General features: G+C 40.2%; 1 protein-coding gene across 8 annotated transcripts in view; it reads left to right on the top strand.

Annotated features, from left to right (window-relative positions):
* LOC140480604 (E3 ubiquitin-protein ligase HECW1-like) overlaps window positions 1-24,951 on the top strand; it is a 467,461-nt gene that overhangs the window by 73,683 nt on the left and 368,827 nt on the right. For 4 of the 8 annotated variants that reach the window (XM_072575687.1, XM_072575688.1, XM_072575686.1 and 1 more), the window contains one exon: window positions 15,754-15,811. The exons of the other annotated variants lie outside the window; for them this stretch is intronic. In XM_072575687.1, the coding sequence (XP_072431788.1) occupies window positions 15,785-15,811 (27 nt within the window). In that variant the 5' untranslated portion in view covers window positions 15,754-15,784. The remainder of the gene's footprint in view (window positions 1-15,753; window positions 15,812-24,951) is intronic. 8 annotated transcript variants of the gene reach the window in all.

The raw sequence follows: 24,951 nt of genomic DNA, 5'->3' as shown, positions 1-24,951 counted from the left end.
CCATTTTCAAGGAGCTATGAACCTACACTCCAAAGTCTCTTTGTTCAGCAACACTCCCGAGGACCTTACCATTAAGTGTATAAGTCCTGCTCTGATTTGCTTTCCCAAAATGCAGCATCTCGCATTTATCTGAATTAAACTCCATCTGCCACATCTCAGCCCATTGACCCATCTGGTCCAGATCTTGTTGTAATCTGAGGTAACCCTCCTCGCTTTCCACTACACCTCCAATTTTGGTGTCATCTGCAAACTTACTAACTGTACCTCTTATGCTCGCATCCAAATCATTTATGTAAATGACAAAAAGTCGAGGACCCAGCACCGAACCTTGTGGCACTCAACTGGTCACAGGCCTCCAGTCTGAAAAACAACCCTCCACCACCACCCTCTGTCGTCTACCTTTGAGCCAGTTCTGTATACAAATGGCTAGTTCTCCCTGTATTCCATGAGATCTAACCTTGCTAATCAGTCTCCCATGGGGAACCTCGCCGAACGCCTTACTAAATTCCATATAAATCACATTTACTGCTCTGCCCTCATCAATCTTCTTTGTTACTTCTTCAAAAAACTCAATCAAGTTTGTGAGACATGATTTCCCACGCACAAAGCCATGTTGACTGTCCCGAATCAGTTCTTGCCTTTCCAAATACATGTACATCCTGTCCCTCAGGATTCTCTCCAACAACTTGCCCCCAACTGAGGTCAGGCTCATCGGTCTATAGTTCCTGGCTTGTCTTTACCGCCCTTCTTAAACAGTGGCACCGCGTTTGCCAACCTCCAGTCTTCCGGCACCTCACCTGTGACTATCGATGATACAAATATCTCAGTAAGAGGCCCAGCAATCACTTCTCTAGCTTCCCACAGAGTTCTCGGGTACACCTGATCAGGTCCTGGGGATTTATCCACTTTTAACCGTTTCAAGACATCCAGCACTTCCTCCTCTGTAATCTGGACATTTTGCAAGATGTCACCATCTATTTCCCTATAGTCTATATCTTCCATATCCTTTTCCACAGTAAATACTGATGCAAAATATTCATTTAGTATCTCCCCCATTTTCTGTGGCTCCACACAAAGGTCACCTTGCTGATCTTTGAAGGGTCCTATTCACCCCTAGTTACCCTTTTGTCCTTAATATATTTGTAAAAACTCTTTGGATTCTCCTTAATTCAATTTGCCAAAGCTATCTCATGTCCCCGTTTTGCCCTCCTGATTTCTCTCTTAAGTATACTCCTACTTCCTTTATAATCTTCTAAGGATTCACTCGATCTATCCTGTCTATACCTGACATATGCTACCTTCTTTTTCTTAACCAAACCCTCAATTTCTTTATTCATCCACATTCCCTATACCGACCAGCCTTCCCTTTCACCCTGACAGGAATATACTTTCTCTGTATTCTTGTTATCTCATTTCTGAAGGCTTCCCATTTTCCAGCCGTCCCTTTACCTGTGAACATCTGCCTCCAATCAGCTTTCAAAAGTTCTTGCCTAATACTGTCAAAATTGGCCTTTCTCCAATTGAGGATTTCAACTTTTAGATCTGGTCTATCCTTTTCCATCACTATTTTAAAACGAATAGAATTATGTTGCTGGCCCTAAAGTGCTCCCCCACTGACACCTCAGTCACCTGCCCTGCCTTATTTGCCAAGAGTAGGTCAAGTTTTGCACCTTCTCTAGTAGGTACACCCACATACTGAATCAGAAAATTGTCTTGTACACACTTAACAAATTCCTCTCCATCTAAACCTTTAACATTATGGCAGTCCCAGTCGATGTTTGGAAAGTTAAAATCCCCTACCGTAACTACCCTATTATTCTTACAGATAGCTGAGATCTCCTTACAAGTTTGTTTCTCAATTTCCCTCTGACTATTAGGGGGTCTATAATACAAACCCAATAAGGTGATTATCCCTTTCTTATTTCTCGGTTCCACCCAAATAACTTCCCTGGATATATTTCCGGGAATATCCTCCCTCAGCACAGCTGTAATGCTATCCCTTATCAAAAATGCCATTCCCCCTCCTCCCTTGCCTCCCTTTCTATCCTTCCTGTAGCATTTGTATCCTGGAACATTAAGCTGCCAGTCCTGCCTATCCCTGAGCCATGTTTCCATAATTGCTATGATATCCCAGTCTCATGTTCCTAACCATGCCCTGAGCTCACCTGCCTTCCCTGTTCGGCCCCTTGCATTGAAATAAATGCAATTTACTTTATTAGTCCTACCTTGCCCTGACTTCTGTTCTCAGCTGTACCCGTCTCAGATCGATCTCCTTCCTCACTATCTCCCTGGGTCCCACCCCCCCACCTTACTAGTTTCAATCCTCCCAAGCAGTTCTCGCAAATTTCCCTGCCAGTATATTAGTCCCCTTCCAATTTAGATGCAATCTGTCCTTCTTGTACAGGTCACTTCTATCCCAAAAGTGATTCCAATGATCCAAAAATGTGAATCCTTCTCCCATACACCAGCTCCTCAGCCATGCATTCATCTGCTCTATCCTCCTATTCCTGCCCTTACTAGCTCGTAGTACTGGGAGTAATCCAGATATTACTACCCTTGAGGACCTCTGTTTTAAATTTCTGCCTAACTCTCTGTAATCTCCCTTCAGAGTCTCAACCTTTTCACTTCCAATCTCGTTGGTTCCAATGTGGACAATGACCTCCTGCTGGCCTCTCTCCCCCGTGAGAACATTCTGCACCCTCTCTGAGACATCCATGATCCTGGCACCAGGGAAACAACATACCATTCTGCTTTTTCTCTGCTGGCCACAGTAACATCTGTCTGTACCTCTGACTACAGAATCCCCTAACACAATTGATCTCTTGGAAGCCGACATTCCCCTTGTTGTATTAGAGCCAGTCTCAATACCAGAAACTTAGCTGTTTGTGCAACATTCCCCTGAGAATCCATCACCTCCTACATTTTCCAAAACAGCATACCTGTTTGAAATAAGACTCCTACCCTCGGTGCCGACCTCTCTCACCCTTCCTGGAGTTAACCCATCTATGTGACTGTATCTGAGACTTTCCCCCCTTACTATAACTGCTATCCGTCACATTCTGTTGCTGTTGCAAATTCCTCATCGCTTCTATCTGTCTCTCCAACCGATCCACTTGATCTGATAAGATTCGCATCCAACAGCATTTATGGCACATATAATCCACAGTAACCCTTAAACTCTCTTTAAACTCCCACATTTGACAAGAAGTACATATCACTGCAAAGGCCATTTTTGCTCCTTCATAATCTACAGACCCAGAAAATAACACCATCTTATTCCTCTACAAACACTGCCCCCACACAGAAATGAAGCGTGTTTACTCATTACTCCTGTAAAAAAAGTCCATAATTAGGTCAGTGAGTTTTCTGAGACAATGGGACTGTATAAGTTTTACTGATATGGAGCTGTAATTTTTTTTAAAATCTCAAATTGATTAATGGAACTGAAGTCTCTCATGAGGTCTGTGTCTCATTGAAACATTTGTATTTGTGATGGATTTTGATTATGGATGACAGGAGGTGACAGTAGTTTCAATTTGCCAGGCTGAATAATAGTTCCTTTACAAACGTGGAGATGTTGATAATATATTCATTGACCCAAGACCGATATACGTGCCACAGCTGTACAATGGAGATAGAAGGCAATTGATAGCATTTTCACTATCGTCACTATAGACTTAACAGCTATGAAATTGTGAAAAATATTTTGAGGTTCTGTCACCCTATAAGAAAGCGTTTTTGAAAAAGCCATTAACAAGTCATTTGATTGCTTTTTTAATTATTCTATTATAGTTTAATTTTACCACCTGTTGTATCCTGTGACTTGTGTCACTGTGATCAATTGCTGTTTCAGAATTATAAATATCTGAACCATGTTCATTATGGTGTTGTAGATATGACAAAATGGTTTGTAACTATAAACTTGCTTTATAGCAGAGAGTTGGGCTGAGACCAATGAGTGAACAGTGGGACCAACCCCAACACCTGATAATTGAACTCTATTTAGGAATGAATAAATTAAGATAGAAAGCAGAGTGAAATGAAATGAAGAGGAAGTAGGAAGAGAAAGTAAAGGGAAGGAACTTGGTGGCAGGAAGCAATAAGTGGGGATTAATTTGATTGATTACTGATGGTTGTCTTCAGTTGCCCAGTTGCTCAACTCTGGAATTCACTTCCCATACCTCTCTGCCTCCATAACTTACTTTTCTCCTTAAAATCTGCCTCTTTGACTAAACTTTTGTGCATCAGATGTAATATTTCTTTATGTGGTTAGTAATTGAGTCTTGTTTTATAATGTTTCTGTGAAGACCCTTGGGATGTTGTATTAAAGGTGTTATATTAATGCAAGTTGGTATTGTTGTTTTCCCAACAATTCAGAGAAGAAATGCGATCTAGTATTTCATAATAGGAGTCTGGGCAAAGCAACAAAAACAGCCTTAAAGTACCTCACATGGATTTGGCAAGCTAGATCACCACTCATGTTGATTAGATTCTAGTATTTAATGTTTTTCCTACAAACTTCTCTATTTTCTCTCTTTCTTGATTCTCTTTCTACTTTATTGATTTCCTAAGTGCCTAAGTCTTCCAGGGATTTAGAATAATCATAAGAATAAGTTTGAATTCTAATGATATAATTTCAAAATTGTGTGGAAATGTACACATCAGAAAAAGTGCAACCCATGCTGAAAATGGTTTAATTCTGCAAAGATGTGCAGTTTGTGATGTAAACTGTCAGATTTATATTTAGTTTTATAGCTGTGCCTGCTGACACCACTAAAAGGTTTGCATTGCAAATGTGCATTTTCCACTGCCAGAATAGCAGTGCTGTCATTCCATCCCAATAGCTGATACCTATGAAACTTATTTGGTCATCACCATGTTTTTTTACTGAGTAGGCATTTCACTAAAGGTCATTTGCCCAGAACTTATTGCATATCCAATGACAACCTTTTGCCAATGTCAGGGGACACAGCCATTTTTCATGTAATTTATCTTAAGCTTGAATTTTGAAGTAGTGACATATGTGTTTTTTTCTGTCTATCTGATGAATTAATCATTAACTTATAGGTATTCCTGTAGCCATGGTGATTTCTTTTCAAACAGCTTGAGAGAGTCATGTTTCAGCAGTCATGGATTTTTATTTGCAACAGGAGGACTAATGATAAATTATTCTCTCCAATTTTCTTTCCAGTTGCATGGGTCTACATGGTCTGTGTGCCGCAGTAACTTGCAGAATTAGAAGTCAATTAGAAGCACAATTGGCATATGGATGCTGATTGTTATGTGCTGCTTAGAGAAAATCTTGCTCAGCCGTGGTATTACTCTGAGCAGAGGAGAAGATAATAAATTAGATTACCATTTAGTAAGGCATTTAGTGATAATCCCAGACCAGAAGTGTTAGGATAAAAGCCTAACAAAAATATCATCCTATACAGGTTCACTTTTTTTCTAGTCAAAGGCCAACGTACCAATTGTTCTGTACATGGAGCTCAGAGCAGCTTTTCCAAGAGTACTACAGCATCCTGTACTATATCCTGCCCACAGAGGACTTCAGGGTGGTGTTAAGATGAAACAATGATCCTGTGGAACAGTCTGGTGTTTATTAGTGGATTGCTGTATAGAAATATTCCTCAGAAACTGTGCAGCTTGTTTGATGAATAAGAAACTTGTTAAACTATGACTCTCACTGACCCCCATGGCCAATAAAGACATCAACTCCAAGTTGATGATTTTTAGAGAACTGCTAACTGCCCTTAGGATTCAACGTTTTCTGTATGTTGTTTACGATTTACATTGTAAATGGCTGGAAAATGCTACAGCAGAAATCAATATCAATATATGTAATCAAAGCAGGAGTTGACCTTGCTGCTCCTCAAATCTACTCACCATTCACTTAGATCATTGCTGATTGAATTATTCCACATTCCTGTCCACTACTCACAGAGTCATACAGTCATAGAGATCTACAGCATAGGAAAAAGACCCTTTGGTCCATCAATTCTGTGTCAGTCAAAAACAACCACCTAACTATCCTAATTCTATTTTCCAGCACTTAGAGTCATCGACATTACAAGTGCACATCCAAATACATGTTAAATGTTGGAGGGTTTCTGCCTGTATGACCCTCAGAGGTACTGAGTTCCAGGTTCCCACCAGTCTCTGGAAGAAAAACAATCCTCACATCTCCTCTAGACATCATGTCCCCTACCTAAATATATGCGCCCGGTCATTGATCCCTCCGTCAAGGGTAAAAGTTCCTTCCTGTCTATCCTAGCTATGTCCGTCATGATTTTATATATCTGAATTATGTCCCCTCTCCAAGGAAAGCAACCCAGTCTATTCAATCTCTTCCTAATTAAACTCTCCAGCACAGGCAACATCCTGGTAAATCTCTGCGCCATCTCCAGTGCAATCACATCCCCGTTGTTATCAGACAGACTTATGAACAGACCTCTCACATATTAAAGTTGATCTTTCTCTGCACATTCTGTGGCTGTAACACCATGTTCTGCATTCTGGTCTATTACCCTGATATCCTTAAGTAAGGTATGATGTGTCTGGATAGCACACAAAATAATACTTTTCACTGTATCTCAATACATGTGACAATAATAAATCAGAACAAATCAAATCAAAGAACTGCATATGATACTCTAGCTATAGTCTATCAGTGTTTTATATAGTCCCAGCATAACCATCCTGTTCTTAGACTCTATGCCTTGACTGATAATGGTAAGTATATCATTATATCATATGACTTCTTCACCACTTTACCTGCCTGTCTCACTACGATAGGTCACAACTTTCATACAATTTGCGTAAACCATCAATATCAGGGCCTGAGAACGTCAGAGTGAAAGCAGCTGAAATCAGAAAGCAATAGGGAAAAGGAAAAACATTTGTGGATAAAAGTACAGGAGAACAATGATTTGAGGTTGGAGGTTCTATTTGAATCAAATGGGCAAATCACAACCACTAATCTGCATCCTGTCAATGTATCCAAAACAGATGGAGGGATTGCTCAGATGTATTTAGATATGCACCAGTAATGCCAGGGTATACAAGGCTAGAAAATGGAATTAGGATAGTTAGGTGGTTGTTTTTGACTGGCACAGCATTGATGAACCAAAGGGTCTTTTTCCTGTGCTGTAGATCCCTGTGACTGTATGACTGTAAGAAGAGTGCGGAACAAAGGGAAGCATAACATAACATTTTAGGACTGTGACGATAAGGATACTTTTCCTATCAATGATGTTTAACATCTGCCTCATCAAGCTGATCACAGAGAACTATCACAAATGTATAGATCTAGTTGTAAATATCAGAGACCTTCCAACCTCAAAATCATAATAGAGGAAAAAGATCAGTTTAACTCTAAGAAATTACTTCTTGTATGTTTGTATGTTGCGTGGAAAATGAGGTCTTCAATGAAAGGGGGAAAGGTTGCTGACCACAGGAACAGTGAAGGGAGTGATGGCAGCAGATCATGGTGGAAGGTTTCCTGAATGTTCTGTGCAGAGAGCTGACTCAGTGTGTAACGCCTGGTCCTCTCCTCATGTCACACAATCTTACAAGATTTCATTCATAGCTCAGCCCAGTAAGGGCTTCAGGGCTCCTCTGTGCAAGTGCCTTCCCTTCCTTTCACCACATTATGCAATTAGTGCCTTAGTAATGTTTTTCTTTCTCCAACAATTGCAAATGCGCTCTGAATGGCAGAGATCCCGTCAAAGGCCTATCTTAGATGGGAAATAACCTCTGACCCATGGAAACTGGGAAAGAGAGGAAGCACACACCTACTTTTTGTATCTGTATTTGTACCTTTGGTACAGAGACTGGGCATAGAAACAACAAACACATTGGGCTGAATTTTGCAATTTTCAGTTGAAATGCTTTGTTGAATAGCATTCATGGTCTCTGGTCTGCCATGGCTCTTGGTAACCTTTCTCATGCACTCTCATGTTTTTCACCTTATTTATTATATTATCAGGCTCTTCAGTAAGTACCCTCCTTGTGCAATTGCAAGGCTGGAGAGACAGAAGTGCTCAGCACTACCAGAATCTTGTGGAATTCAATCTGCTGGAACCATATTTAAAGCTCAGTGGTACACTGCTTGAGATACTGTTGGCCAGAAATCGCCTCACTCACTTCAGTGCTTGACAATTAGCACTGAGGACATGGCTCAGAAATAAAACTCGTTTCCCCTCTCACAGACAGTGATCTGGAGCTGCTGTGATAGGGTGGTGGATAAGGAGGGATGAACTTCTTCCTGCTCAATGATGCCAGATCCAGCTGCCTGGGCTCTGATAATAGCCCTTGTCAGTGCCATGTCTGGGTTAAAGGAGGTCTAACGGTGCAGAGAAAGGTTAATGATCTTTTGTGCTCTGTCAAGGTCAGCAATATTTTCTGTTACCTCACACTCACAGGTCCAGCACTCATTCTACCTCTGCCATTGCACACTCATCTCATCAATGCTCATGTTCTGCAATCTCATAGTTACACATGTCATGTCCACTCAAAGTCAACAGCCCACTCCTTGTCCTATATCATCAACTCTCTCTGCCTTCTGCACATCCTACTCACTCACCATCTCTGCTCCTCCTGCACCATCACTTACTGTGCTTCTACGTGTGCCAATGCATACTGTACAACCTGGCAGAATTATGCAAGTTATAGGTGTCTCTGTGCTCCAAAGTAAACTGTTGACATGCTCAAGTTATGTATCAATGAGTTCGAGAGCAAGACTGATGGTAAGGTTGGTGATGGGCCACTTCTACTAGTAACAGGAGAATCGACGTTTCGGGCATAAGCCCTTCTTCAGGAATGTACAGGGATGTGAAGAGATTGAGGAGGATGTTGGGTTTGCAGTGTGCAGGGATGAGAAGGGATTGAGGAGGATGTTGCGTTTGCAGTGTGCAGGGATGTGAAGGATTGAGGAGGATGTTGGGTATGGAATGTGCAGGGATGTGAAGGATTGAGGAGGCTGTTGGGTTTGCAGTGTGCAGGGATGTGAAGGGATTGAGGAGGGTGTTGGGTTTGCAGTGTGCAGGGATGTGAAGGGATTGAGGAGGATGTTGGGTTTGCAGTGTGCAGGGATGTGAAGGGATTGAGGAGGATGTTGGGTTTGCAGTGTGCAGGGATGTGAAGGGATTGAGGAGGGTGTTGGGTTTGCAATGTGCAGGGATGTGAAGGGATTGAGGAGGGTGTTGGGTTTGCAGTGTGCAGGGATGTGAAGGGATTGAGGAGGATGTTGGGTTTGCAGTGTGCAGGGATGTGAAGGGATTGAGGAGGATGTTGGGTTTGCAGTGTGCAGGACTGTAGACGGGTTGACGAGAATGCTGGGAATGGATTGGGCAGAGATGTGAATGAATTGAGGACGATGCTGGGAATTAAGAGTGCAGGAATTTGGAGGGGTTGAGGACAATGCTAGGTACAGATTGTGCATGGATGTGGAGGAATTGAGGAGGATACTGAGTATGGAGTGTACAGGGATGTGGAGGGATTGAGGAGGATGCTGGGTATGGACTGTGCAGGGATTTGGAGGGATTGAGGAGGATTATGGGTAAGAGTGTGCAGGGATGTGGAGGGGTTGAGGAGGATTCTGGGTATAGAGTGTGGCAGGGATGTGGAGGGATTAAGGAGGATATTAGGTATAAAGTGTGCAGGGATGTGGAGAGATTGAGGATGATGTTGGGTGTGGAATGTACAAGGATGTGAAGGATTCAGGAGGGTGCTGGATAGGGAGTATGCAGGGATGTGGAGGGATTGAGGAGGACATTGGGTATGGAGTGTGCAGGGATGTGGAGAGGTTGAGGAGGATACTGGATATGGAGTGTGCAGGAATGTGGAGGGATTGAGGAGAATGCTGGGTAAGGAGTGTGCAGGGATGTAGAGGGATTGAGGGGGATGCTGCGTATGGAGTGTGCAGGGATGTGGAGATGTTGAGGAGGATGCTGGGTATGGAGCGTGCAGGGATGTGGAGGGATTGAGGAGAATGCTGGGTAAGGAGTGTGCAGGGATGTAGAGGGATTGAGGGGGATGCTGCGTATGGAGTGTGCAGGGATGTGGGAGGATTGCGGAAGATGCTGGGAGGCTGTGATGACAATGAGACTGAGATGCAGCCCGGTATCATCCATCAGCTGGAGGCATGTACCTGAGCACACCGTGTCCATGTTGGAACATTACAAGGATAATTGTCTTTGCAAAGGTGCAACATTCCAATGTAGAACCATCCTGTAAGTAAATCAGAGATGTACCATGAGGGTTCTTCGAGGCTGACACATATTTGATGCCAATGTCCATGGGACATAGGATTTGTGCACAGCCATTGCCCATGGAGGATGCCTAAGATGTTGGTGCCTGTGTCCAACATGGATGTCTGTTGGAGCAAGTGGCAAGTTGAACTCTCCAAGAACCTCGTTCTGGTTTTATGCCAAGTTTTTCCAACAGTTACTGTGTATGGTGAGTTTGGTAAGATTGCAACCCCTGGTGAGGTATGCTGTTAACAAGGTATTTAACCAGCAACAATGAATGTCAATTGGGAACTTACCACTGCCTAGTGAGAATTTTGCCATACCTCTTGAGAAAAGTGAACAAAATGCAGTGAGTTTTTCTGACATTGAGATTGGCCTCACTGAACATTTCACCCGATTCTGCTATATATCATGCTGTAACCCATGTCACTCCAGAGCCTGGTAAGATTCAATCCATTGTTTCCGTACCTTTAGCTCAATCACTCTGGTTTCACTTTTTCTTTACCTGCTCCTTCAATCCCAAACTGATTTAAATCCTTTCAAATTAATTTTAAATGAATTTGAAATAATTATAGTTCTTTCAGATTTGAATATTCAGCTAAGTAGCCAGTCATGGAACATTAGCTGTCTTTGCTGTTTACCAATTTGTGCTAAGATTGTATGTGAATTTTACAGAGATTATATAAATGTTCACTCTCCTAGTAACAATAGTGTTAAATCAGCCAACTGTAGTTGAATGGTCATTAACACATTCACTTGCACTCTCCTACAGTTTGGCATTTACACATTCTCCCCATGTCTGTGTGGGTTTCCTCCAGGTGCTCCAGTTTCCTCCCACAGTCCAAAGATGTGCAGATTAGGTGGATTCACCATGCTAAATTGCCCGTAATGTCCAGGGATGTGCAGGCTAGCTGGATTAGCCTGGGAAATGCAGGACCACAAAGGATAGCATATGCGGTTAACTCTTCAGAGGGGCAGTATGGACATGATGGGCTGAATGGCCTGCTTCCACTGTAGGGATTCGGTGATTCTATGATTAAGTTTACTGAACATATTTCCATTTGTTTGAATCTTTGTATCGTGTCTTCTTTCAATGGATTTTCCAGGTTTCCTTGTTGCTATGGTGCATTTTCCCATTGGTGTAAACTGGAATCATATGAGCCTTAATCTTAGAACAGGTGTATATGCTGGGACTTCTGATGGATTGGGTGTGAAATTACTCTCATAATAGAATCCTTACAGTGCAGGTACAGGCCATTTGGATCATTGAGTTTGCACTGAACCTCTGAAGAGCATCGTGTCCATATCCACACCCTCACCCTATCCCTGTGATCCTGAATTTCCCATAGCTAATCCACCTAGCCTCCACGTTATTGACACTATAAGGCAATTTAGTACGGCCAATCCACCTAATCTGCACATTTTTGGACTATGGGAGGAAACTGGACTACCTGGTGAAAAGTCACAATCAAACGTCATATTGCTTGGGTTTCGCAACAGGTAAAAATCACACTTTGCAAAATGCTCATAAGCCTGTTTGACCTTCTTGATCATTTTATATGACTTTTTTGTAAGTTTAGGAAGTGGGCAATTTCCAGCCAGAACACTAAAATGACCTGGGGAATTGACAGTGACCTTTCTTAGCTGGGTGAATTATGTTGCCTTCAGATCTTTATTATTTTATAACAGTGTGGCATATATACCTATATGATCGTAACATTCTATACTCACACAGTGTGCAATAATTAAAAATAGAAAATGTTGGAGAAACTCAGTAGATCTGGCAGCATTTTGGAGAGAGAAACAGAGTTAATGTTTTGAGTCCAATGTGCTTAGTTTTGAGGAAGAGTCATAATCCATATCAGACTTGCAATTTTAATTCTGTATCTTTTTCCACAGATGCCACCAGACCTGCTGAGTTCCTCCAGTATTTTTGTTTTACATTTTAGATTTCCAGTATCTGCAGTATTTTGCTTTTACTTGAATGTACAATAATTGTTGGCTGACATGTCTTAGCAGACTGTGCTAACTAAAAGAAGGTTCTGGCAGGGCATCCTAGACTGGGGCTAATTAATTGTGTGGGTTGGACTGTCAACAGGATGATAATTACACCAAGAAGGCCTGTTCTGGAGGAAATAATGAATTAAAATGTGAAATTGTTGAGCAACAGTAAGATTCCATAAGGAATAGAAAAACTACACATGCTGATAAAATACGGATTGCTTTTTCTCCTTCAAGATGACTCCTGCTGATAAATAGGTATGGTAGCCTTGAGTAGGCAAAAGGCACCATGCAATTTACAATACACTGCACAAAATAATTCTTGAGTGCACAGAGTAACTCTGTGGACATTCTCATTCACCTTCTGATTCCCTTTAGAACAAGGTATAGTGCTGAAGGAAGGGACAGGTCATGTTATTGTACTTCTGTACAACCTTCTCTTGCTTACATTGATATGATTCCTGAAAACTGCTCTGTCATTCAATAAGATCAAGGCTGGTCTGATTCCTATCCTCAACTCCACATTTGTAATTGTGGGCTCACTGTATCATGACATGCAGCCACCTAGTGGTAGCAATGTCGATGAGAGAAATGGTCAACTTATAAGGGCCTGTGGCCTCATCAACATTTAAAAGTGGTGATCAAAACACAACAATTGAATCATCTTTCTGGGATTGGGGCAAGAAGATTGCAATGGATGGAACAGGAATTTATTACTGGGGCCATTGCAATTTCCTTCATTTTTCATTGCTGATGCACTGATCGTGGTCAATACTACACTTTGTATATAAAAAGAAAACATGTGAAATTAGTAACGACATGAATGAAACCACAGGATTTCACATTTATTTTTTAAAAATAATTTTTACAACACATAGTAAACACTAATAATGATCTTAGCTAACCTATATAATCTAAAACTTAGAATAAATATTAGTAAAACATGAATTAACAGGCAGACTGTGGAAAATAATATCTAAAAATTACACAATAAATGGCAGCTACACCTAGGATAAGCTTTACACATTGACTTAGGAGTCCATTCAGCAAATCTGCCATTACTGTCAGTCATGAAGCCTTTCAAAACTCTGTCAGCCTTACAAAGAATTTCAGCTCTTTTGCTTCTTGGATTTATCTTGATTGTCAGCAGTACACAACCAATCCATATTTCCTGGGCATGGTCTTGATCATGCAGAAAATCCCGAACTCTGCTAATGATAGTCTACATGCATAGATCCACCCAGGTTATACTTAAGTAACAGAAACAATGTCAGCACCTATATCTTTGCTTATTCTCAGTTTCTGGATTTGACTCTGTCGGCTTCTGTCTGCCAATAGTGAACCAGTGGATTCATTATTTACTGAGCTCTGCTGGCTATGTCTCCTTTTGTGTTTTGATCAGAGTTCTTGGCTTCAAAACCTTTTCTGTTTCAGTTTCCTTTGACAGAATTGCTTTTCAGTAATGCCTCAAGAATTTCAAGCTTTGAAATTGTAGATTTCATATCTCTGTACAATTAACTACTGGAGAAAAATCCAGTCCATGATATTATAATTAGGCAAGCCGCATACAGCAGTAGAAACCACAGAATAAAGTGCACTCTAATTAGCTCCTACACTGTCTCTCTCTTTGTCCCACCTCCTACCAAACAATGAAATACACCCACATTGTACATTTATATCTTCCAAATAGTCATCATCTCCATGCCTGTCTGGATGAGGTTACCAATTAATCTTGGTGCAGTGGATCTTCTGACCATGAATTTGCTTGACATTGTCTAATCTCAACTAATCTCATTTCATGGAGAATTCTTGCAGCCAACAGTGAAGAAAGATTATCTCACCAAAAGACATTGCTTCAACTTGACTGGGACAGATTTACCTTTTATTATAAGACTAAATGAGGAAAGAGGAAAGTCACACATTACTTTTGATTATTTTTGGAAAATCAAATCCAAAAATGACTCATCAATGCTTAGATTTATACATTTCAACTTTTAAGGACTTGATTTCATTTTTATTTGCTGTAGGTGAATTAGGTGAGAGAGACCAGATCAAATAGAAGGTGTAGGCATGAGCAAACAGGTCAAGGTATAATGTATCAAGGAGCGGGGCACAGGGAGGGGAGGGCCAGCAGACCTGGGCAGATGGATACGACCATGGGAACATTGGGATTTGGAGTGAGAGCAGGCAATTTAACCCTTTGAGCCCACACTGCAATTTAACATGATCACTGCTAATCTTTTCCTGATCTCAACTCCATCTCCTCCTAGTTCTCTATAGCCCTTTATCCTGTTTTTCAGAAGAATCACATCTATATGGGTGACAGATGATGCAAAGAAGAAAATATCAACATTTTCGGTGGAAAAGTGACATGCAGGCAGAATGTGAAGGAGATACATAGAAAAGCACCCTTGAGTGGAAAACCTATTATTTTGTTAAATTTTCCTTTATCCACACCTTTTACAGGTCTCATAGCATAGGGTTAAGAACTTTGCAATCTGTACCATATACAGTTGGAAGGCTGGACTTTAAACTGTTTTGAAATGGTTAATTTTTGCTTTCACATCTGCTGTGTGGCAAGACTAATGGATGTTGGTGAAAGAATCTTTTTCACATGCAAAATTCACATTCCTAGATTGAATCGTTAATTGCTGAATCTCTGTGCTGTTTTAAGAAATCAATTGTTACTGCAGTGTGAAATGTACAGTTAATATTATGAAATAAAATGAACTGAAGGCCTTTTTCTAAATGTATTTGCAATATTGTCACGTTATTTATTGAAGATGAACTGGGTGTTGTAAATTTACTTGAATGATACTGAAATATTGTGGGAGATTTAACTTTAAAGCACTTTAATTATTAAAATGAGCAACAAAACAGGCCCTTGGGTATGTCTTATCTTTTTCAGTAGAGAACTTAATTTTTCAAATTCCTGGCTGTCTAACAGAAACATTAGAGGGAGGGAATAGTTGAAATGAAGATTCTGTTAATCGTTTACTGCATGAGCAGCATATTATTCGCTTTGTCTTTTTAATAAGTAAAGTCAATGACAAATGCATTTAATTTAGATGATCTGTAGTTAATCAGACTTTATATCCTCACTCTATCTTTCTCACTTAAAAGATGTTGGGCCCTTTCTAAAGGTTGTCCCTTTTTCTGTTAACGCATTTTACAAAAATGTGCTTAAAGTTTAAGAATAATAGTAACTCTGATGAACTGGTTGGGGGACGGCAAGCAGACCTATTACCCAAGTATGTATTTCCCTATACCTGTGGGAATAAGCTGCTTGTTATGGAAGGGTATTCTAATGAGATGTGGAATGCCTGCAGTATTAAAATTAGTGGTTTAATTTCATTACTTATTCATTATAAATGTGTTTTGCAAAACTTCAAATTTAAAAACGATTTGTACGTGAATTATGTGTACAAAATGTATATGAATGTAATTTCTATGATTTGTGTCATGGAACCAATGCTAAGTAATTTCATTAACCTTTTCCCAGGATTTGATGTGCTTGCAGTTAGTGAGTCATTATGCTGCTGCATCTGTGTAGTGTTAAGGTTAGTGTTTTTTCCTGCTTTTGTCACTTATCACTATCCATTACACACTCACCATCATTGACAATGGAATGCAGTCCAACATATTGATGGTTAAGAATCTTTGGGCATTTTTAAAAAAAATGTAATTAAAGCTTTATGTTATTTAAAGGTACTCACACCACAGGTAGGTACATGCAAGAATATTTGTTTCTATAATGCATCATATTTCCTTAAAAGCATTTAAATCTGCATCACATCATGGTAGCATGAAATGATAATGTCAATTTACTGAGCCTTGTTAATGCATGCAATTTAGTGAAAAGACCAAAGTGTAGGATTCCAACAGGCAGCTTGTATGTTCCACCCAAACAGATATTATGGAAAATGCGTTCAGATGGCACATAAACTATTAAAATCCAAGCCGTGAATTAATTGGTTTATTTATTTGAGTATGTTAGAGAATTGTTTATAACTTCAAATCAACTTTGATCAAAATAAAATCAAGAAATGCCTTTGCTTTCTAATGAAGGTTCTCCCATTAGTGCGAAGAGGCTTTGCGATACAAGGAATAAGTCTATTGAATGTAGATCACTGGATTCTTTTTACGAAATAAATAGACAGGGTTTTGATTAAAGATCGATAAAGATTCATTCATTCAGACAGAGTAATCTGAAAAAGCATGGTTTTTCATAGAGAAAGCAGGCTAAGCCAAATGAAGTTTAAAATGATTTTTCTTTGTTTATGCATTTGTGAAGTAGCAATACCTGTATTGCAATTTGTTAAATATTCTATAGCCATAATACATCTAACCTAGTTACATAGCTTTCAAAAGGAATTAAATCCATACAGCATCATATTGGAAATTGAGTTTTACTCGACTAAGTTGCTTGCTGGTCTTGTTAGTTTCTATGTTTGTATATTGTTGGTGATAATGTTAACAGTGACTTCTGTTTCAAATTGTAAGATTAAAAGTAAGATTAACTCACCTTTCAAATGTTTAGAGTATTTGAGGCATATACTTAATTAGAGCAGCAAAGATCTGCTCTGCTGCCCTTTCAGGGATTTCCCTGTGTATATGATGTCTAAAGTACAATATAACATATAGACTCATTCATCTTTCCTAAAATCATTAATACATTTAGCTACCTACAGATTGAGACCATGTGCTGATAAAATTGCTGAATACAGGTGGATCTGAATCAAGTTAATGTCCAGGTCTATAATAGATTGAATTCTCCATTTTTACTGTGCAGCTTCTTGTCGTATCATAGTACTGTAGAAGCCTTGTGATGCTGTGGCATTGCTCATTTCCCTGAGCCAGAAGGTATAGGATCAAGTCCCACCTGCCCAGGACATGTGTCATAATTTGGCTGAACAGGTTAAGTTAAAGAAAAAGTCTCTCATAGCACTCATCATACAGCGCTAAACCAAATTTCAATACAGTACACAAGTCATCTTTGAAATACGCTAATGTCCCATCTTTCCCCATTTCTGTAGGTTTCAAGTAGCACAAGTTGTCTCCACTATCTGGTTATCCAATAATCTGATAAGTTGGTATCTTGTTTGAACTTGGACAAGTTCCAGCAGAGGTCTTCAAGTTTCTTTCCTCAGTTTCTCTCCTGTCAGACTCAATCTCTGTGTTTCTGATTATTATTACTTCTAATAGCATTCTCTTCTGCTCATCAATCTTGTTTAGTTCCTTCCTTGATTTGGTTTGTAACCATTTCTTCTCTATAACACAGTTGCCATATATCTGTCTCAATCTCACTTGTCTCGATCCAGCAGCGTTTTAGGAACAGCACGATTGCCTCAATCTCTTATCATCACACAACTGTTCTCATACTCTCTCCTTTCCTGTGCTTCTGTATTTGACTGGCCTCTTGCACTCAATTAACATCCTTACCTCTTTGGAAGCTTATTTTGCTCAGCCACAGTTCACACAGGCTGTATGTGTGAGGTGATAAACAACAATTTACATTTATATAGTACCATTAGTGCAGGAAAATGCCCCATGGTGTTTGATACCAACCTCTGTTCTATTAATATGGATGCTGCTGCTTTACAAGTTCACCTCACTCAGACCACCATTAATAAAAGAATGAAGTGCATTCTGAACATAACCTAACTTGACTGAACCTGGAATTAAAATGGATCCTACAGATGTCTTTCTTTTGTAGTAAAGCACTCTTGATTTAATTTGAAACCAGAAAATATATTAAATAGTGCTTTCACATTTATTGAAATCTCAATCTTGTATTAACATCTTTATGGACATTACAGCACTGAGGTGACAAGACTCAATGTGATAAATGTACAAATGGTTAAGAAAGGCTTAGTTACCAATTGTATCATTATGCTTGTCACAGAGCTATCAATTCCTGCAGTCACAGTGATGTCAGTAATTCAGACGTGACATTTGCAGCAACGTTCTTTCAGGAGATGCAAGGAAATCAGGCAATTTGAACAAAGACTCTGAATATTCCTCAGTAAAGGCTTTTGACACTGCTTCAGAACAGCTCCATTTACTGGGCAGTAGCCAATTGTCAATTGGATTTAATTGGCAATTACAAGAAGGGATATTTCCAATAGTGAAAAACAAATGGGAAGTTTGAAAAAAAATTACAAAGGGTGATTGGGACTTTTTTTTGTCTTAAATTGTTGCTTGATAAGAGGTCTTAAAAATTGAATAGTTGCATGAACTATAGAAGAAACTGATGGCATTGGGAACAGGAAATATGAATTTCTAGATCCAAATTATTTTAACATTACCCTGATGCTAAAAAAACAAGATTGGAGAATCCTGAATTGTAGTACATGTAGATACAGATCATGGATGCAGATTTGATAGGATGAATGGCACATTTTTCTAAGAAGTAGCTGGATTACTGCTGTTATTATCAAAATGTTGAAGAAGTTCTTAAAATCTATAGATAGAGATGGCTCTGATGAATATGCTTGCCAGCCAGTGTGGGATTAAATGATTTGGAACATAAATTTGAGATCTAGTTTAGTTTATGCTAAAGTGTTACAATTAATCACCAAACACCTAAACTAAAAAAGACAGAGTTAGTCAGCACTTCCATTCTGTTTGCTATCCTGTGCCCACTTTTGTTATGAAAATCAACCAGAGTTTGGATGCACCTAAGCTACTTTCCCCCATTCTTGGATTTTCTTCTGTAACTCCTCATCCAACTCCAATAGATTAAAAAAAAACATCTGGCCAAGACAGCAAAAGGTGGTGGTGGCCATTAGACAGTAAGTCAGTACAAGAATGTTCTCTCAGGACAGGAAAGAGGATGATGAGAAGGATAAATAATTGTCTTTAAAATAAATGTCACCTTGACACCTGGCTCCTTTCTAGCTTTTAAGGATTAAACCTGAATATTGCTGTTTTCAATATTATTGGGGTAAATGTTACAGTTCTCAGTCAAGATCCCCAGGATACCCACATTGTATCCACATATAACAATTGTAGATTTTCCTAAATATCCTTTCAGTTGCACATACCTCATACATTTTCAAAACCCTTGATTATGTTGTGTTTAACGAATACAGTGGTGCATTTTGTTTCTCCAATTATCCCTCCTTTCCTAATGTCTTTGACCCCTGTTATATCATGATTTTCTGTTCTCGATCCTTTGGCACCTCCTCAAGATGGCTGGTCATCACACACAGGTGTAGAAAGTGAATATTTTTAGGTCATTCCACATTGGAGGGCATCCTAGTTGATACTATTCCCACCTGGATTTTCCAGAATGAGCTTCTAGATAATAATTAGGGACAGGAGCTTTGGCAGACTTCTCATCTTCCTAGACAATAGAGCTTCTAAGCTGTTTGCCTCGAATTACAGGTTGGTTATTCAGCATAGACCAAAGATTGAAACTGGAACCTGCTGCAGTGGGAATGGTGATGTTCTACACTGGACATGAGGTTTCTAATCGATAGTTGAGAGAAGTGCTGAGATGTTCTTGAAAAAGAAGGGTTTTCAAAGCAGTGCAGCCATTTCTTTGATACAGTGTTCTAGTTAGATGACAATGCAACATTTTATAGAATGGATTTGCAATAAAGGGTATCAGAACATCTTCCCCCTGAAATGAGCTATATAATTGATACATATTCCTAAGATGGATTCCTGTCACTCCTCATTTAGCTATTAAATTGTAAGTGCTGATGTGTTCCTTAGCTGGAAATTTCACTACAAAGAAAGCAACTCAAATAAAGGCCAAGCTCCAACAAAAAAAAGAGCTACATAACAGTTAATGGGCAGAAAGAGCAGAAAAAATACAGTCACTCACCTGCCTGATGATGCTGTGTGTATGGATTCTTCAATGCAATTAAGGCTACCTGTGGCCCAAGCTCCCAAGGATGACCCCATTGAGAGCTAAGAACTTAGTGCTAATAATCAAGGATAGAGAAACAGTTATCACCCATTGAAGTAGCACATTGAGGATCTTCTCAAAAAGAACATACTCAACTAGAGTTCATTGAACTGCATTCAACAGCTACTCATCAAAATCTCAGCACAACCCCTAGCCTGACACAAGGCTGAAAAGACCATCAGACAACAGAGCCAACAAGGTCATCGGTGAAGACATAATCCCTGCTAAAATAGTAAATTATTTCAGAGATGGACTCTGAATACATGACCTCACCTCCCACATCTCGGAAGGAGGAGAAACATGCCACAGATTTTTGAGGTGCCATAATTTAGACTATCTTCAAGAAATGAACTAAGGCCACTTGTGGTAAGAGGGTTTTAAAAAAATCATTTTGGGGCAAGACAATGTCACTGGCTGGGCCAGCATTTATCGCCAATCCCAATTTTCCCATGAGAAGGTGGTGCTGAAGGGAGACCCACAATATTGTTAGGGAGGAAGTTTCACAATTTTGACATTGATTTTGAGGGAACTGTGATATATTTCAAGTCAGGATGCTGGGTGGTTTGGAGGAGAACTTGCAGATGGTGTCATTCCCATTTTTCAGCTGCCTGACGAAAAGGTAGTGGTCATGGGTTTGAAATTGCTGACTCAGGAACCTTGGTAAGTTGCAGCAATGCTTATTGTGAATGGTGCACTTTACTGCTAATGCGTATCAGTGACAGACAGAATTAATATTTGTGAATGTTGTGTCTGCTTTGTCTTGGATGGTGTCAAGCTTCTTGAGTGTTTTTGGAGCTGCACACATCCAGGCAAGTGGGGTGCATTCCATTAGACTCCTGACTTGTGCCTTGTAAAGGGTGGACAGGGTTCAGGGAGGCAGGAGGTATGTTACTTGTTGCAAGACTTTGAGCTTCTGACTTGCTCTTCTAGCCCCTCAGTATGTTGATAGTTGGTGATTCAATAATGCTAATGCCATTAAATACCAAGAGACTGATGGTTACATTCTCTCATTTTAGAGATTTAATTGCTTGATTCCTTTGTGGTGCAGACATTGCTTGCCACTTGTGAGCCCATGCTGGTATATTGTCCAGGTCTTGTAGCATTTGGACATGAACTGCTTCAACAACTGAGGAATCATGAATGGTGCTGAACATTGTGCAGTCATCAGGGAATATCTCCACTTCTGACCTTATGATGGAGGGAAAGTCATTGATGAAGCAACTGAAGATGGTTGGGCTGAGGACACTATCCTGAGGAACTCCTGCAGAGATATATAAGAGCTGGGATGGTTGATCTCCAACAACCATAATTGTCTTCCTTTGCGATTCCCATTGATTCCAATTTTGTTAGGACTCCTTTATGCCACAAACGTGCCATTAATGTCAAGGGCTGTCACTCTCACCTCTGGAATTCAGATCTTTTGTCCTGTTTGAACCAAGGCTGAAATGAGGTCAGGAGCTGGGTGGCCCTGGCAGAACCCTAACCGGGCATCATTGACCATATTATTGCTGAGCGGATGCTGCTTGATAATCAATTTACCGATTATCGATAGTGAACCCTTGGTGTGGTAATTGGCTGGGTTGGATTTGTTGTGTTTTTCATGTACAGGACATACCTGGATAATTCTCCACATTGGAAAATTCCACCAAAGTCATTGTTTTAGCTGTACTGTAATACGTTGGCTACGGGCACAACAAAAAGTGGAGCACGTCTTCAGTACTATTGTCAGGCCCATAGTATTCAGTGCCTCCAGCTATTTATTAGAATGATATGGAGTGAATTGAATTGGCTAAAGATTGGCATCTGTGATGCTAGAGACCTTTGGAGGAAGCTGAGATATATTACCAACTTGGCATTTCTAGCTGAGCTTATGAATGCTTCAGCTGTTTCCTTTGTACTGATGTATTGGTCTTTCCCATCTTCAAGGAAGGGAGTATAGGCGGAGACCCCTTCTCCAGTGAGTTGTCTAGCTGTTGAACACCATTCACGATTGGATGTGGTACGATTGCAGAGCTTAAATCTGACCGATTGCAATTGCTTAGCTGTGTCTATTGCTTGGTGCTTATTTGGTACATAAGTAGTCCTCTGTTGTACCTTCAGCAGGAGACATCTCATTTTAGTCTGTCTAGCATTAATCCTGGCAAGCCCACCTGCACTCGTCATTGAATAAGAGATGTTCCCCTGGATTGATGGTAATTGTAGGGTGCCAGGCCATGCGGTTTTATTGGACTACAATTCAGCTGCTGCTAAATGTCCACCATGCCTCATGGATGGCCACTCTTCATTTGACCTTTTTTTATCCTCACAAAGGCCTTCAGAACTAATAACTAATATGGAATGTCCTCTTTAAATTTGATTGCCCTCTGTAATTCATCCGTATCCTCAGCCTGCTCCATGATGGTATACAAGCTGTGCTGGCCACCATAGACCCAGTATGATTACAAACCTGGCACCAAGCAAGATTTGGCAGCATCTTTAGAGAGACAAATGGAACCAAGAGGCTGGTTTCTATTGGCTTTTTATATTGGGTATTATTGGCTAGCGGGCCAGTAAAATGAGTGGAAGGTATTTCAACATGGCTCCCTGATTCATTCCTGCCATGAGAAAGTTCTCCCTGGGCAGTGTAGAAAGAAAATCAACTATCTGCACATAGAGGCAGACAGGAAATTAAGATGACAATTGTGACAAAAAAAAAGCTGGGTCTGATTTTACAGTCGTCCCAACCTTTTGGTCCATCTGGATATCAGGAGGCTGGAAGCTCAATGAAAGCTATTTTCCTGTGGCAGACTTGGTGCTGTCAGAAAGAAAGCCTCATGACCTCATTAACAGAGGAAGGAATTCCCCTCTGATCCAATGGAACTGCTAACCTTACTTTCAGCATGGACCAAGCGTAGTCTGACAAACTATCCTCATAAGACAACCAGCACATCCCAGGCATTGATCGAGTAAACCTTCTCCAAAGCATCCTTCCTTAAATAAGGAGACCGAGACTGCGCACAGTATTTGAGATATTCAATGCCCTGTGTAGCTGAAGCATAACATCTTCACTTTTGTTCAAATTCTATTGTAATTAAGGATAGAAATCTGTTATTCTTCTTGATTACTTGCTGCACCTGCACCTAAGTTTGTATAACTCATGCATCAAAGCACCCAAATCCCTCTGCACCTCAGAATTCTGCAGTCATTTTCCTTTTGAGTAATACTCTGCTTTTTTTATTCTTCTTGCCCAAAGGGGACAATGCCACAATTTTCCACACTATTCTCCATTTGCCAGATTTTTGCCTTTTCACCTAACCTAAGCATATTTGTCTGCACCTTCCTTATGTCTTCCTCACAGGATAGTATTTTTGTGTTGTCTGCAAATTTAGCGACCATTCACTTTATCCCCTCATCTTTGTAATTGATGTAGATTGTAAAAATTTAAGACCCTAGCACAGAGCACTGTGAGACTCCACTTGTCACATCCTGCCAATCTGACAAAGACCCATTTTTGCATATGCTTCCAAATATGAATAAATTGGAAGCCAATGGACTTGTTAGTGATATGAGTGGTATGAGTTTGCGTGGGGAAGGTCATGTTTCACTACCTTAATTTTTGAGGAGGTGACAAGAATGATTGATGAGGGAAGGCCATGGATCTTGTTTACATGGACTTTAGTAATGCATTTGATAAGGCATTATGGCAAGCTCGTACATAAATTAGTGTCTCATGATACCTGGGGTGAGCAGGCTAGAAGTTTATAGAACTGGCTTGGTCATTAGAAGACTGAGATTAGTGGTGGAAGGGTGCTTTTAGGAATGGAGATAAGTAATTGGCGGTGTTCTGCAGGAACGGACCTTGGTTGTTTGTAATTTATACAAATGTTCTGGAGGAAAATGTAGGTGATCTGATTAGTGTATTTGTGGATGACACCAAAATTGGCAGAGTTGCAGATAATGAGGAGGATTGGCAAAGGATACATTGGGATAATAGACAGATTGCAGATTTGGGCAGTGAAATGGCAGATGGAGTTTAATCCAAACAAATGTGAGGTAATGCATTTTGCAAGATCAAATTCAGGTACGAATTATGCAATAAATGGCAGAATGCTTAGGAGTATTGATATGCAGAGGGATCTGGGCCTACCTGTCCACAGATCCCTGAAGTGGTAACACAGGTAGATAAGGTGGTCAAGAAGGCATACAGCACGCTTGCCTTCATCAGCCAGGGCATCAAATGGAAAGGTTGGCAAGATATGTTACAGCTGTACAAAAATTTCTATACTGTAGGAAATTTAGTCTAACCTAATCTAAAAAAAACTTTAGTTAGCCACATTTGGAATGCTGAGTGCAGTTCTGGTCACCACACTTCCATTAGTATGTGGAGATTTTGGAGAGGGTGCACAAGGTTTACTAGGATGTTGTCTGGTCTGGAGGGTTTTAGTTATGAGGAGAGGTTGGATAAACTCAGGTTGTTTTCACCGCAAAGTATCTGAGAGGTGATCTGTCAGAGGTCTACAAAATTACGAGAGTCAGAGATAAGGTGTATCATCAGAGACTTTTTTCCAGGGTGGAACGATTAACTACATGAGGGCACTGGTTCAATCTGAGAGAAAGAAAGTTTAGTGAAAAAGTGCAGGGAATGTTTTTCACACAGATGATGGTGGGTGCCTGGTGCACTCCTCCAGTGGAGGCAGTGGAAGAAGGCACATTAGCAACTTTTAAGGTGTATCTCCCTTTGACTTCCTGTTTTATAGCCATCATTGGAATATGTTTGCATTCACTTTTGTGAAGACAAGCTAA

The sequence above is a fragment of the Chiloscyllium punctatum genome, chromosome 8 (genome assembly GCF_047496795.1).
Source record: "Chiloscyllium punctatum isolate Juve2018m chromosome 8, sChiPun1.3, whole genome shotgun sequence".
NCBI classification, from domain to species: Eukaryota; Metazoa; Chordata; class Chondrichthyes; order Orectolobiformes; family Hemiscylliidae; genus Chiloscyllium; species Chiloscyllium punctatum.
Note: the sequence above shows the minus strand (reverse complement) of the source record. Positions and strands in the feature narration are given on the sequence as shown.